Here is a 12,996-nt window from a genome sequence, read left to right as displayed (position 1 = left end):
GAAGCCAGCTCTGAATGGGGTCATAGCAAATGAGCTATTCAATGACCACACAACACTCCAACTCCTCCCAGGGCACCCTGAAAGTAACTGCACCTTCCAAAGGGCACAGTGCAATCAGACTGCGTGTTTGGCCTCCTGTTTGCTAGTGGGGAGGAAGTGGCTTCATGGCTGTACACTACACATAAATGAATGTGAAAGACTATTTAGGTCTCTGCCTTTTCACCATCCTCCCACCTGCCACAGGCTGGGCTCTTGTGCTAGAAATGACTTGCTAGTTAGACATCATGGGTCAGGGCCGGGCGCGTTGGCTCAAGCCTGTAATCCCAGCACTTTGGGAGGCCGAGACGGGCGGATCACGAGGTCAGGAGATCGAGACCATCCTGGCTAACACGGTGAAACCCAGTCTCTACTAAAAATACAAAAAACTAGCCGGCGAGGTGGCGGGCGCCTGTAGTCCCAGCTACTCGGGAGGCTGAGGCAGGAGATGGCGTGAACCCGGGAGGCGGAGCTTGCAGTGAGCGGAGATTGCGCCACTGCACTCCAGTCTGGGCGACAGAGCGAGACTCTGCCTCAAAAAAAAAAAAAAAAAAAAAAAAAAACACTAGCCGGGCGAGGTGGCGGGCGCCTGTAGTCCCAGCTACTCGGGAGGCTGAGGCAGGAGATGGCGTGAACCCGGGAGGCGAGCTTGCAGTGAGCTGAGATCCGGCCACTGCACTCCAGCCTGGTCGACAGAGCAAGACTCCGTCTCAAACAAACAAAAACAAACAAACAAACAAAAAAAGACATCATGGGTCAGGATCTGAGTCAGAGGTTTAACCATTTATAAGCTTTTTTCTTATGAAAAATTGGCACTAAGTATAATGTCTAGCTGCCAGAGTGTTGCAGGCTTTACAGGAGACGCGGGCTGTGCAGATGCTTTGTAAATTTTGAAGCGTTATAAAATATCACATCTTTTTTTTTCTGGAAACCACAGTGCAAAGTTCATTGCCGGGGAAGGTAACGGCCCTTGGTGCCCTCCAAGCGTCAGCTTAGTTTCCAAGAAGCCGAGCAGCAAGGCGCCCGCGGGTTCGTCTCTGGCTCCTCCTCCGCCACAGCGGCCGGGGGCCCGGTCGGAGGCGGCGGGGGCCGAGCGCCCGGTCTGGCAAGCCGACGGCCCGCTAGGGGTGCCGTCCCGCGCCGGGGCGGAGCAGGCCCCGGCCGCCCAGTTCCTCATTCTATCAGCTGTACACGGGGCTGGTGGCGCCACAGGCGCTGGGACCGCGGGCGGCCAAGGATGGGTCCGCGCCGCTCGGCGAGCCTGCCCCGAGGCCTCGGACCTCGGCGGTCGCTCCTCCCCGTCGTCCTCCCGCTGCTGCTGCTGCTGTTGGAGCCGCTGGGCTCGGGCGCCGGGGCCAGCCGGCCGCCCCACCTGGTCTTCGTGCTGGCAGACGACCTGGGCTGGAACGACGTGGGCTTCCACGGCTCCCGCATCCGCACGCCGCACCTGGACGCGCTGGCGGCCGGCGGGGTGCTCCTGGACAACTACTACACGCAGCCTCTGTGCACGCCGTCGCGGAGCCAGCTGCTCACTGGCCGCTACCAGGTACGCTGCGCCCCAGGCGCCCCCGCCGCCCGCGCCGCCTCCGCCCCGCCTTTCGCCGCCTCCCTCCCGCTACTAACCGGCCCTTGAGGCCGCGTGCGCTGGCAGGCGGGACTCGGTCCCCGGACCCGCGTATGGGCCCCGGCGGCTTCTTGCCCCGACCTCGCTCCTGCAGGCCGGGAGCCCGTCGTGGCCTCTGCGCATGCCCGGCTCCGACGCCCGGCGGACCCGCGCCCCTGCCGCCGGGTTGGGCGAGTGGCTTTGTCTTTCGTTTTCTGAAGCTCCGGGTGAAGGGGTTTATGGGAATGCCGGGTGCTGGGCGCCGCGGCCGGCAGGCGGAGCAGTCCTGAGGTGGGAGGCTGGGGAGGGCGCGGGCTGGGAGCAAAGACGAGGGGAGAGGTAAAATGAAGGGGTGCCCGCCGTGGGTGCGACCCTGGTCCCCGAGAACCCAGCGGTCATGGGTTAGGAGTGTCCCACCAAAGATTTTTTTTTTCTAGTTCTCAACACCCCTGGAGTGAAACCTGATGCTAGGTTGGTTTTTCTTAGGCTGCTGACACTCCTTTCAGATGTAACCTTGTATCGAACTCTTCTGAACATCTTACCTCTTTAAAAGCTTCCCTTTAGGAACGACTCCGCAGTTAACGAAGGAAATATAAATGTGGAGCGTGCATAGATGTTAGATGACTAAGAATAGCAAGAACATTTGCGTAGCACTTTGTTGTTTTTAAAGTGAATTATTGAAACAGCGCATGAGGTAGCTCTCTTTACCCCCTTTTACAGATGAGGCAGGAAGCTTGTATAGGTTCGTTGGCAAGTTAAGAATCGCACAGCTAGAAAGTGGTCAAGGCCGTGTCTGTTGTGCTTTTCCTGCATCCACTGGTCGTCTCGGGCTTGGGAAATTGACCTTTTCCCCCCTCAGTCTGAATACGATTGTCATATTTCTAAGACCCTGAAGTTATGACCATATTAAATACAGTAAATGGGTACTGTTGGATGCCACCTGCATACCTCCACAGAGTACATATGCTGTTTACTCAACAAAAATAATTTGAGCTTACTGTGCTACTGACAGGGGATATATATTTGAACGTTGCCCTCCCAAGTATGTGTTCGCATAACTTTTCAGATCAACCCTAGCCTCACATGGTCCTAAGATCAAGAGACGGGAGGGCTTACTTGTGATAAAGATACACACAGTGGTCTGAAGGCTTTTATAAAGAGGAAAGATTGAGTGTTGCTAAGGGTGAGAACTAGCTGTAGCCAAGGTTAGAAATGAAAATAAAGGATGCTTCCCTTCACCATCCACCTTAGTGCTTTTGGCGGTTCTGACTTTGGCTGCTACGTGTAATCAGGAATCCCCTACATTGTGCAAATCTCACCCTGGACACTTTCTGGGAGTAAAGGGATGTGCCAGTAAAGAAGAAGGGAAAGGTGAGGTTTGCCCCAAAGGGTTCTGCATTTGCTCTGAAGTAAGAGAACTGAACTCAAATTGCAAAAGAATGGAAGGGCCATTCATTTCTCCAGCTTCCTCCCTTCCAACAGACTCGGACAGGAAAGCAAATACTTAAAAAACCCATTCCTGGGCTGGGAGCAGTGGCTCACGCCTGTAATCCCAGCACTTTGGGAGGCTGAGGCAGGTGGATCACCTGAAGTCAGGAGTTCGAGACCAGCCTGACCAACATGGCAAAACCCCGTCTCTACTAAAAATACAAAAATTAGCCGGCTGTGGTGGCTTGAGCCTGTAGTCCCAGCTACTCAGGAGACTGAGGCAGGATAATCACTTGAACTTGGGAGGCAGAGCTTGCAGTGAGCCGAGATCGCACCACTGCACTCCAGCCTGGGCGACAGAGCAAGACTCCATCTCAAAACAAAAACAAAACAAAACCCATTCCTGTAATCAGTTGCTTTTGTCCCCTAACATCCTCCCCACCAGTCACCAACATTCAGTCTTGGAGAAGAAACTTTAGTATTTAGAGTACCCCATGGTTATGAAGTAAAGGAAGAGTAGAGAAACTGGGCACTCTGAGAGGTTTAGAGACCTCTCAGTGTAGCTGTATCTAAAGCAGCCTTGCTTCCCTGAACATTTTTTTTCTCCACTTTTCTCACCCACTTTATTCTGTTAGAGTTCATGGGACCAAGTAGATATTACCCGGGGTGAACAAGTGTCCACTTATAATGAAGTAGATATTTCTGGGAGGGCTCAGGAGTTTCCCTCAGATACTGTATGTTGGTATTGTTCTGAGCACTTACAAGTGTTAACTCATTTGATTCTCACAACAACTCTGTCATCTCTGTTCTATAACAAGGAAACTGATGCTGTAAGAGGTTAAGAAACTTGCCCAAGGTTGCAGGGCCAGTAAAGGTTGGACCAGGATTTGACCCAGGCTGCCTGGTCCTAGAGTTGATGCTTATAACCACTACACCATATTGCCTACTCAAAATTATTAAAAATGTCATCGCAACGGCTGCTGCATGCCTATGAAATAATCCCTGTATTACTTTTGGACATTTGGGTCATTCCTAAACAGTTCAATGTAAAGAATCAACCCATAATATTTCTGAGTTAGAAATTGCCTATATTCCATGTAAAATAAAAATAGATTTTGTTTCTGAGTCATTTCTTATGCATAATTTTAGACAATAAAATGAAGGAATTTTTTGACTGTTTCAAAATGAGATACTTGAAGGAAGTTGTTAAGAGTCATATCTATGAACTTGGCAGTCATGCTTTAAGTTAATATTTACAGACCGCTTTCCCATAATTACTTAACTTTAGAAAAGCACGAGTTGATAAACAAGCCTAGACTGACTGGACTTTTTACTCTCATGAAATCCTGAGTTTTAGTTTTTTTTGGTTTAAGAAATTATGTATTGAGCAAAGAGGACTGGTTAGGAACTGAGATGTAGGTTTCAGTCTTGGCCGTGTCAGACTCTGACCTCGCTGGCCATCATTTCCACATCTGTGAAACAGAGGAGCTGCGCTGAACTCTAGACTTTGTCTAGCTCTAAATTAATTTGACTCTAGGCTCTTGTGTCCATTAGGGCAAGTTTCTAACTTGGCAAATGCACATTATCATACCTATCATACTAACCCCATCTACTGGTAGAAAGATTAATCTTGCCCTACACAACGTATCTTAAAAATTGCGTGTACTACTTGTTATGCTGCTAGGAACTATTTAATCGGGAACCTGAATTCAACCTTTTATATTGAGACATTTAATTTTTCAAAGCCCTCACAAATGAACTATTTTAAACGTGCATGCTATGGTGAAAAATGTGTAGGGACTGGGTACAGGTTGGAGGCAATGGAGGAGACTTAATTAGCAGATGGGGTAAGTAGTTACTGGCCAATTCAAGAACTAGAAATTCAGGTCTCTCTACACTCAGGCTAGGGGCCTTCCCACAGCCCTATGACTCATTCATTCATTATTTATGAAATCTTTAAAAAGATCTGTATTTTATTTTTAAAATAGAAAATACGTTCACATGGCTTAAAAACTCAAAAGCTGCAAAAGGGCTTATAGTGAAAATCTACACGCACACACACACAGTTCCTTAGACATCCAATTCCCATCTTTGTAGACAAACAATGCTCTGAAATACATATTTATATATATCATTTATCTCTTTTTTCTATATAAGTGATAACATACTCTTCACACTGATCTGCAGCTCCTATTTTGTTTGTTTGTTTGTTTTTACTTATTTGAAATCATTCCATTTTGTTGACTAAAGATTATCCCCACAGCTTTTAGGGCTGCATAATATTTTGTTAAATGGATACATTGTAGTTTATTCAACCAGTTGCTTACTGATGAACATGTAAGTTGTTTCCAGCCTTTTGATGTATCAAAGAATGGTGACGTGAATACTTTGTACATATGCCATTTTGTACATATTGGAACGTAGATGAAGGATAAGTTCCTAGAAATGGAATTTTCTGGGTTTAAGGGTAGATTCATTTGTAATTTTGATAAATATTGTAAAATTGCATCTTAAGAGATTGTACCAATTTACATTCCCACTGGCAATATTAAGTTATAGTTCACATCGCATATAATTTACCATTTTAAAGTGTCCAGTTCAATGGTTTTTTGTATATTCACAAGGTTGTGCAACCAATGTTTTCATCACCTCAGAAAGAAACCACTCAACCATTAGCAGTCACTCTTCATTTCCCCATTCCACCAGTCCTTGGAAACCACCAATCTTTTTATTATCTATGTAGCTTTACCTATTTTGGACATTTCATATAAATGGAATATAATAGATGGCCTTTCATCTATGTTGTAGCATGTATTCTTCCCTCTTATGGCTCAATAATATTCCATTGTATGGACATGCCACATTTTGTTAATACATTCATCCATTGATGGACATTAGGTTATTTGCACTTTTTGGCTATTATGAATAATGCTGCTGTGAACATTCATGTACAAGTTTTTGTATGAGCATATTTTTTCGGTTCTTTTGTGTTAATACCTAGGAGTGAAACACAGTATTGTTGCAGGACTTCTTAGTTCAGCTAATGCCAAAAGTTCTTGTCTGTCTCACGGCCATGAAAATTCAGGCTCGCAGATGGTTTGAAGGGTAAGCAGAGTTTTATTGGGTGAGAAGAAAAAAAGGGGGAAACAGGGACCCGCTGCAAGGAGTCCCTGCTACATTGCTTCCCTCATCGCCCATTTGAATCCCAGGCAGAGGAGAGGCCAGGCGTGAACCTCCGTGGCTCCACCCCAGTGCATAGTCCAGTTGGAGTTTTGCCAGGGACCCCCTCCCACTTGGCTGTCTTAGTATCATGTGGCAACTCTATGTTTAACTCTTTGAGGAACTGGAAATTGTTTTCCACAGCAGCTATACCATGTTATATTTCCATTAGCAATGTATGTGGGTTTTAGTGTCCCCACATCCTTGCCAACACTTGTCATTATCTTTTTTGATTATAGCCTTCAAGTCATCCTAGTGAGTAGGAAGTGGTATTTAATTGTAGTTTTGATTTTCATTTCCCTAATGACTAATGATGTTGAACATCTTTTCATGTCTTATCGATCATTTGTATGTCTTCTTTGGAGAAATGTCTACTCAGATCCTTTGGCTATTTTAAAATTGGGTTATTTATCTTCTCATTCTCGAGTTGTAGGAGTTCTTTATGTATTCTGGATACTATTAAATAAACCCTTATCAGATAGATTCTTTGCAAATATTTTTTCCCATTCTGTGGATTGCTTTTTACTTTCCTGATAGTGTCCTTTGATGTAAACAAAAGTTACAAATTTTTATGTACTACTTACCTATTTTTCTTTGGTTGCTTATATTGTTGGTACCATGTCTAAGAAACCATTTTCTAATCCAAAATTATGAAGATTTACCTCTATGTTTTCTTCTAAGTATTTTATAATTTCAGTTTTTACATTTAGGTCTTTGATCCATTTTGAGTTCATTTTTATGTACGATTTGAGGTATGTGGGTGTCCAGATATTTCAGTGCCATTTGTTGAAAAGAATGTTCTTTCCTCATTGCACCCTTTGCACTCTTGTCAAGACTCAACTGACCATAGATATATGACTTATAATTCTATCCCATTGATCTGTGTGCCTATCCTTATGCCAGTGCCTCACTGTCTTGATTACTGTTGCTTTGTACTGCAAAGGTTTTAGAATTAGAAAATGTGAGTCTTCCAATTTTGTTATTCTTTTTCAAGATAGTTTGGCTATTCTCGGCCCCTTGCATTTCCACATAAATTTTAGGATCAACTTGTCCGTATCTATAAAAAAAAAAGGGAAGTGGAATTTTGATAGGGATTTCAGTGATCTGTAGAACCATTTGGAGAGTATTATTACCTCAACAATATAACTTCCAATTTAAGAGTATGAGATGTCTTTCTGTTTATTTAGAGTTTTTTTTTTTTTTTTTTTTTTTTTTTGAGACAGAGTCTCGCTCGACTCTGTTGCCCAGGCTGGGGCACAGTGTTGGCTCACCATAACCTCTGGCTTGTGGGTTCAAGCAATTCTCCTGCCTTAGCCTCCTGAGTAGCTGGGACTATAGGCACGCACCACCACACCCACCTAATTTTTGTATTTTTAATAAAGATGGGATTTCACCATGTTGGCCAGGCTGGTCTTGAACTCCTGACTTCAAATGATCCACCTGCCTTGGCCTCCCAAAGTGTTGGGATTATAGACGTGAGCCACCACACCCAGCCTATTTAGGTCTTCTTTAATTTCTTTCAACAATGTTTTATAATTTTTAATGTATAAGCATTGTACTTTGGTTAAATTTATTCCCGTTTTACTATTTTCAGTGGTATTGTAAATGGACTTCCTTTCTTAATTTTATTTTCAGTAATTCACTGCTGTTGCATAGAAATGCAACTGATATATTTACATCAATCATTTTGCAGCTTTAATGAACTTATTAGTTCTAATTGTGTGTGGTTGTGTAATCTTTAGAGTTTTTTAGTGCAAGATCATGTCATCTGCAAATAGAAGTTTTCCTTCTTCCTTTCTAATCTAGATACCTTTCATTTTATTTTCTTGCCTAAGTACCCTGGATAGGACCTCCAGTGCAATATTGAGTAGAAGTGGCATGAGTGGACATACTTGTCTTATTTCCAATCTTAGAGGCGAAGCTTTCAGTCGATCACCATTAAGTGTGATATATTCATTCATTCTTTCATTCAACAAATATTTACTGAGCAGCGAGTTACACCACTGTACTTTGGGAATCTCTTGGTGCTTATAATCTGAAGGGGTTGAGGTAAGGAGAAGGAGTAACCAAGAGGGATGTGAAATAAATACAAACAGACCAGGCATGGCGGCTCATGCCTGTATTCCCAGAACTTTGGGAAGCCGAGACAGGCAGATCACCTGAGGTCAGGAGTTTGAGACCAGCCTGGCCAACATGGTGAAACCCCGTCTCTACTAAAAATACAAAAATTAGCCAGGTGTGGTGGTACATACCTGTAATCCCAGCTACTCAGGAGGCTGAGGCGGGAGAATTGCTTGAACCTGGGAGGCGGAGGTTGCAGTGAACCGAGATTGCACCACTGCACTCCAGCCTGGGCAACAGAGCAAGACTCCATCTCGGCAGTGGGGGGTGGGGGAAGAAAGAAATACAAACAATTAAGTAAGGTGAATTTAAATGGCATGACAATACATGTGGAGAAGAAAATAAAGTAGATGAAGTGATCTTGACTCAGGAAGGTGTCTTAAAAGAGGTAGTATGAGCAGAGGCATGAATGAAGGGAGTCAGCCATGCACACATCCTAGCAAAGTTTAACGTGGAGGAAGGAGCAACAGAAGCAAAGCCCTTGAGGCTGGAATGAGCTTATTGTAAGAATGAGAGGGTAGCTGAGTGAATGAGGGTGCCAGAGGCAGGCCAAGAGCTGGAGGAGGGAGGCTGGGTCTCCCTGGGTTTAATGCTGCTCACCCATTATAAAGTGTTAAAACTTGAACTTTTTTTGTGTGTCAGTTTTTAGAGTAAGGTTACATTGAGGCTGTTATAAACTAAAGAACATTTCTAACCTAACAGTGTTCTAAATGGGTATATTTTAAGGAAATACAGTCAAGTGCTGTGTGGCATTCTTTGGATACATGTAATTCCAATTAGAATTAATTATACGTATTCTCTCTTTTTCTTTAAAAGAAATAAGCGTGGCTGGGCACTGTGGCTCATGCCTCTAATCCCAGCAATTTGGGAGGCCGAGGTGGGCAGAGCACTGGAGTCCAGGAGTTCGAGACCAGCCTGGGTGAAACTCTATCTCTCTAAAAAGTTAAAAAAATTAACCAAGTGTGGTGGCAAGCACCTGTAGTCCCAGCTACTCAGGAGGCTGAGGTTGGGACCAGGGGGTGGGGGAGGTGGATGGCGGGAAATTGCTTGAGCCTGGGGAGGCAGAGGTTGCAGTGAGCCAGGATGGTGCCACTGCACTCCAGTCCAGGTGACACAGTGAGACTCTGTCTCAAAAAAAAAAAAAAAAAGTAACCTGTTTTTAAAATCGTCTCTAGGAAATACATTCAAAGGTTTCACATATAAAAGATGTAAAAAATATAAATATATAGATGAGGATGTTTTCATCCTTTCTCCCCGCCCTCCTTCCCATAGGTAGCTCCTGTTTGTTGGTTTCTTGATATCCCTTGGAGGCATGTTATGCACATAAGAAAATAGATTTTATATTTGTTTTACCCTTATTTAAAACCTCAAGATTAAAACTATTAATTTTAAAATTCTCCAGCTTTTCTAATAGAATTTGTGTACCGCTTTTAGTTCAAATAGAAAACTTAATATTACTAATTTTCCATATTCTTACAAATTGACTTTATTCCATACAAAATACTCATTATGCCTTCGTTATTCCTAGCACACATTTTAATTGTGATTAGTGGTTCTGAGGTCTGACTTCTCCATTAGATTGCCTTGTTTGTCTCTGGGCTAAAGTAGCACTCAGCGTTGGACAATTAAATGATCGAATGTGAGAAGCACTTTTACACAGTTCCTGAAAGAGCTCACCATCTTAATTAAACTGCTTCAAATTGCCATGTCATTTCTAGTCCCCTTACTTTTTTTTAAGAAATTGAAAAGATTAAAGGGTAAGAAAGTGATAGGCCTTAAAGGAAAACACTCTTCTGGGAAAAAAGTTAAGAAAAGTAACTGGTCCTCAGCTGGGAATGTTCTTACCTTGGGTTCCAAGGGGGCCACTCCACCAGAACTCCATAAACCTTGGCACAGAATAGAAGCAATGAAAGATGACTCCAAGGTTTTTTTTTTTTTTCATTCTTAAGGGATCCAAACCACATTTTTCTTAATCACACTGATAAACGGACAAGACATTTTCACGGCTTTTCACTCACTCCTGAGATGGAACCTTGGACAGGAAATATAGGAAGGAGGCTGTACTGGAGCATCGTGGGTAATTTTTGACTTTTGCTTCAAGTTTGCTTCAAGGTGAGCAGGAAAGATGCATGCTGCAGGCAGAAGAGGGCATGGTGATGCAGGCATTCTGCCTGAGCGTGCCCTCCCTTTCCTGCTTCTCGTCCTCCTCACCCTCACTGTCCTGCCTGCCCCTCACCTGCTGGCCTCTCAGTGGACTCCTGCCAGTGGTTGCCTCTCCCTGGACTTTGAGGTTCAGAAGTAGGGCACAGGAGAGTGCAGAGCTGGAAGAAATGTGTATAGGGTACAGGGATTGGGGAAAGATGCACGTCTCAAGGTAGGCGCTCCTAGGATCCCCTGGCAAAGGCACAGGAGGAGGGAGCTGTCAGAGAACCATGTAGCCCTGAGACCATGGGTGCCTCCTAAGAGAAAACAGTGTCTTTATTCCTATGCTCATTTAGGGAGAGAAACAAAGGATACATTAGCTCCGTAGGGACAAGCAAGATGGCCTCACTAAAGCACAGCAGAGCCCTGGGGTGACTTTGATGGGTTTGCTAAAGCCAGGCGTCCTTCCTAAGCCTAGCCAAATCCAAGAGGCATTTTCCCAGGAGGGAAGGGGGGTGCGGAGGCCTTATTCTGCAAACATTGCAGCTATTTTAAAGAAACATTTCCAGATTTTATATCTTTTACCTGCCAGGAAATTGCGAATGAGGAAATAAGGAAATAAGTTTAGAGCTGAGTGGAATATGGCCAGTTGAGTTAGAGGATTTTCTGTTTGCTTGATTTACGAGGTTTCTCATTTCAGGAATCACTTTGAGCATAAGCTGTTGCTCTCTGGTCATTATCTTTTGTTTGCGTTTCCTTAATCATGTCACCTTTTGAGAGATTCCTTTCCCTCAGCTTTCTTCATATTTTCCTTCCTTTTCCATTTGGGCTTTCTTTGGAATTATACTTTAAATAGAGGGAGGCGCTGAAACCCTTTCTGACTTGTTTATTCTTTTTTATAAACAACATCCCTTTGTGAGTTTAGTCAGAGATTTGCACTCTTTACTAATCAACACCAAAATAAATAGACTCTTAAAACTGTCAGTGACATGGGCCAGTTCTGCAGCCCGAGTCCTGAAGGGCCAGGCCAGATGGCAACGCCAGGCCCCTAGCACACATAATGCGTGTCTGTAGCTCTTGGCTTCAGCAGCATGGGCAGCTGACTGCTTTTTAAATGGCTTCTGTGGGGAGGGAGCAGATTTTCCACTATCCATTTGTTGTTTGGGCATCTCCAGGAATAAACCCTAAGGTGGCACAAGTGCCACTTGACCATGCTTAAAACTTGCCGTGTACTGGCCGAGGCACAGGCTAAAAATTCTGAACTCCTGCTTTGCCACCAGCATGTTCTGTGATTGCATTCTGATCATGAAGCTTCCCACTAGGCTCTCTAGTGTATAAAGTGAAGGGGTAGAGTGGCCCATTTTTCTGAATTTTTAAGTACTGCAGCAGGAGGTATTGCACACATATGTGGGCACATGAGGATATGAGTTCATTTTGCTCAGACCAGACTGACTGGACAGAACCTCCCTTCTGTTCAACGGGATATTATGTCAACACTGTTGAGGTGCGGAGAGAAAGAACATCTATTGCCTTCTGTGCAGCAGTGGTTTGCTTCACTCTTGGGAGAGTTTGAGTGTAGCTGAAATATTATGCTTTGAACTCCCATATAGATAACTAATCGATTGACTGTCTGGACCTCTGAAAGGGGAATTGGAAGAGATTCTGATATGGGAGCTGCCATCTTCCTCTCCCCCAGCAAGAGATTGTTTTTTGTCCTTTAAGCTTATGAGACTATACTGCAGGGATCTCCTAGGTGTCCAGAAGACAGAATAACACACTGGACCAAATAAATTGTTATGTGCAACCAATATGTAAACAAGGAGCTCTCAGTTATGTCACAGAAAGAGCCTAGAACGAGCCAGGTCCTCCACAGGATTTGCAGACCTTTAGCCTTTGTGGAGAGGATTTTTGATGGTCAAGTAAAATCTTAGGAGAAGTTGTTTTTTGAGAGAAGATTTGGTTTAATGAAGAGGAGACAGCCACACATGGTAGATAGGGAGGTAACCCCTTGGACTTTTGTATATTGCATGTAGAACCTTCTTCATTCAAACACACTTCTTTGGACATTGCAGATGAGTGTTAGAATGAAATTGTTTTATATTCTGTTGTGTTTATCAGGGCATCCTTATTTTTTTTCTTTTGATTCCTGTTGGTGCCCGGTTGCCTTCCTGCCCCATGCAGCATGGCGTGGCTCTGTAGTTCTGTTAAAGTGCTGGGTTGGAACCAGCTCGGCATTTGCCTGTTTACTGCTTCTCTACACATTATAGCTTCCTTCCTTCAGATAGTGTTTGAACAGACCGAAAACATGTTTTTGGATGTCATCCAGGGTTTGGCTTCTGCTTCCCAATAATGCCATGAAAATGCTCTGTCAAATAAATTCTCAGGAACCGAAAAGAACACATTCCCTGCTCCATATGATTGTAGATAATGGAGGCAGGCTTCAGCTG

At 44.2% G+C, this 12,996-nt stretch overlaps 1 protein-coding gene across 1 annotated transcript in view; it reads left to right on the top strand.

The window, feature by feature from the left end:
* The first annotated feature begins 232 nt into the window (after positions 1–232).
* Positions 233–12,996, top strand: part of ARSB (arylsulfatase B) — a 185,290-nt gene continuing 172,526 nt past the window's right edge. Inside the window, exons 1-2 of the mRNA XM_033179952.1 lie at positions 233–281; positions 785–1,582. Coding sequence (XP_033035843.1) covers positions 1,274–1,582 — 309 coding nt within the window. The 5' untranslated portion in view covers positions 233–281; positions 785–1,273. The remainder of the gene's footprint in view (positions 282–784; positions 1,583–12,996) is intronic.

The sequence above is a fragment of the Trachypithecus francoisi genome, unplaced genomic scaffold (genome assembly GCF_009764315.1).
Source record: "Trachypithecus francoisi isolate TF-2019V2 unplaced genomic scaffold, Tfra_2.0 Lachesis_group2, whole genome shotgun sequence".
Taxonomy (NCBI): Eukaryota; Metazoa; Chordata; class Mammalia; order Primates; family Cercopithecidae; genus Trachypithecus; species Trachypithecus francoisi.
This window is presented reverse-complemented; position numbering and strand designations above follow the sequence as displayed.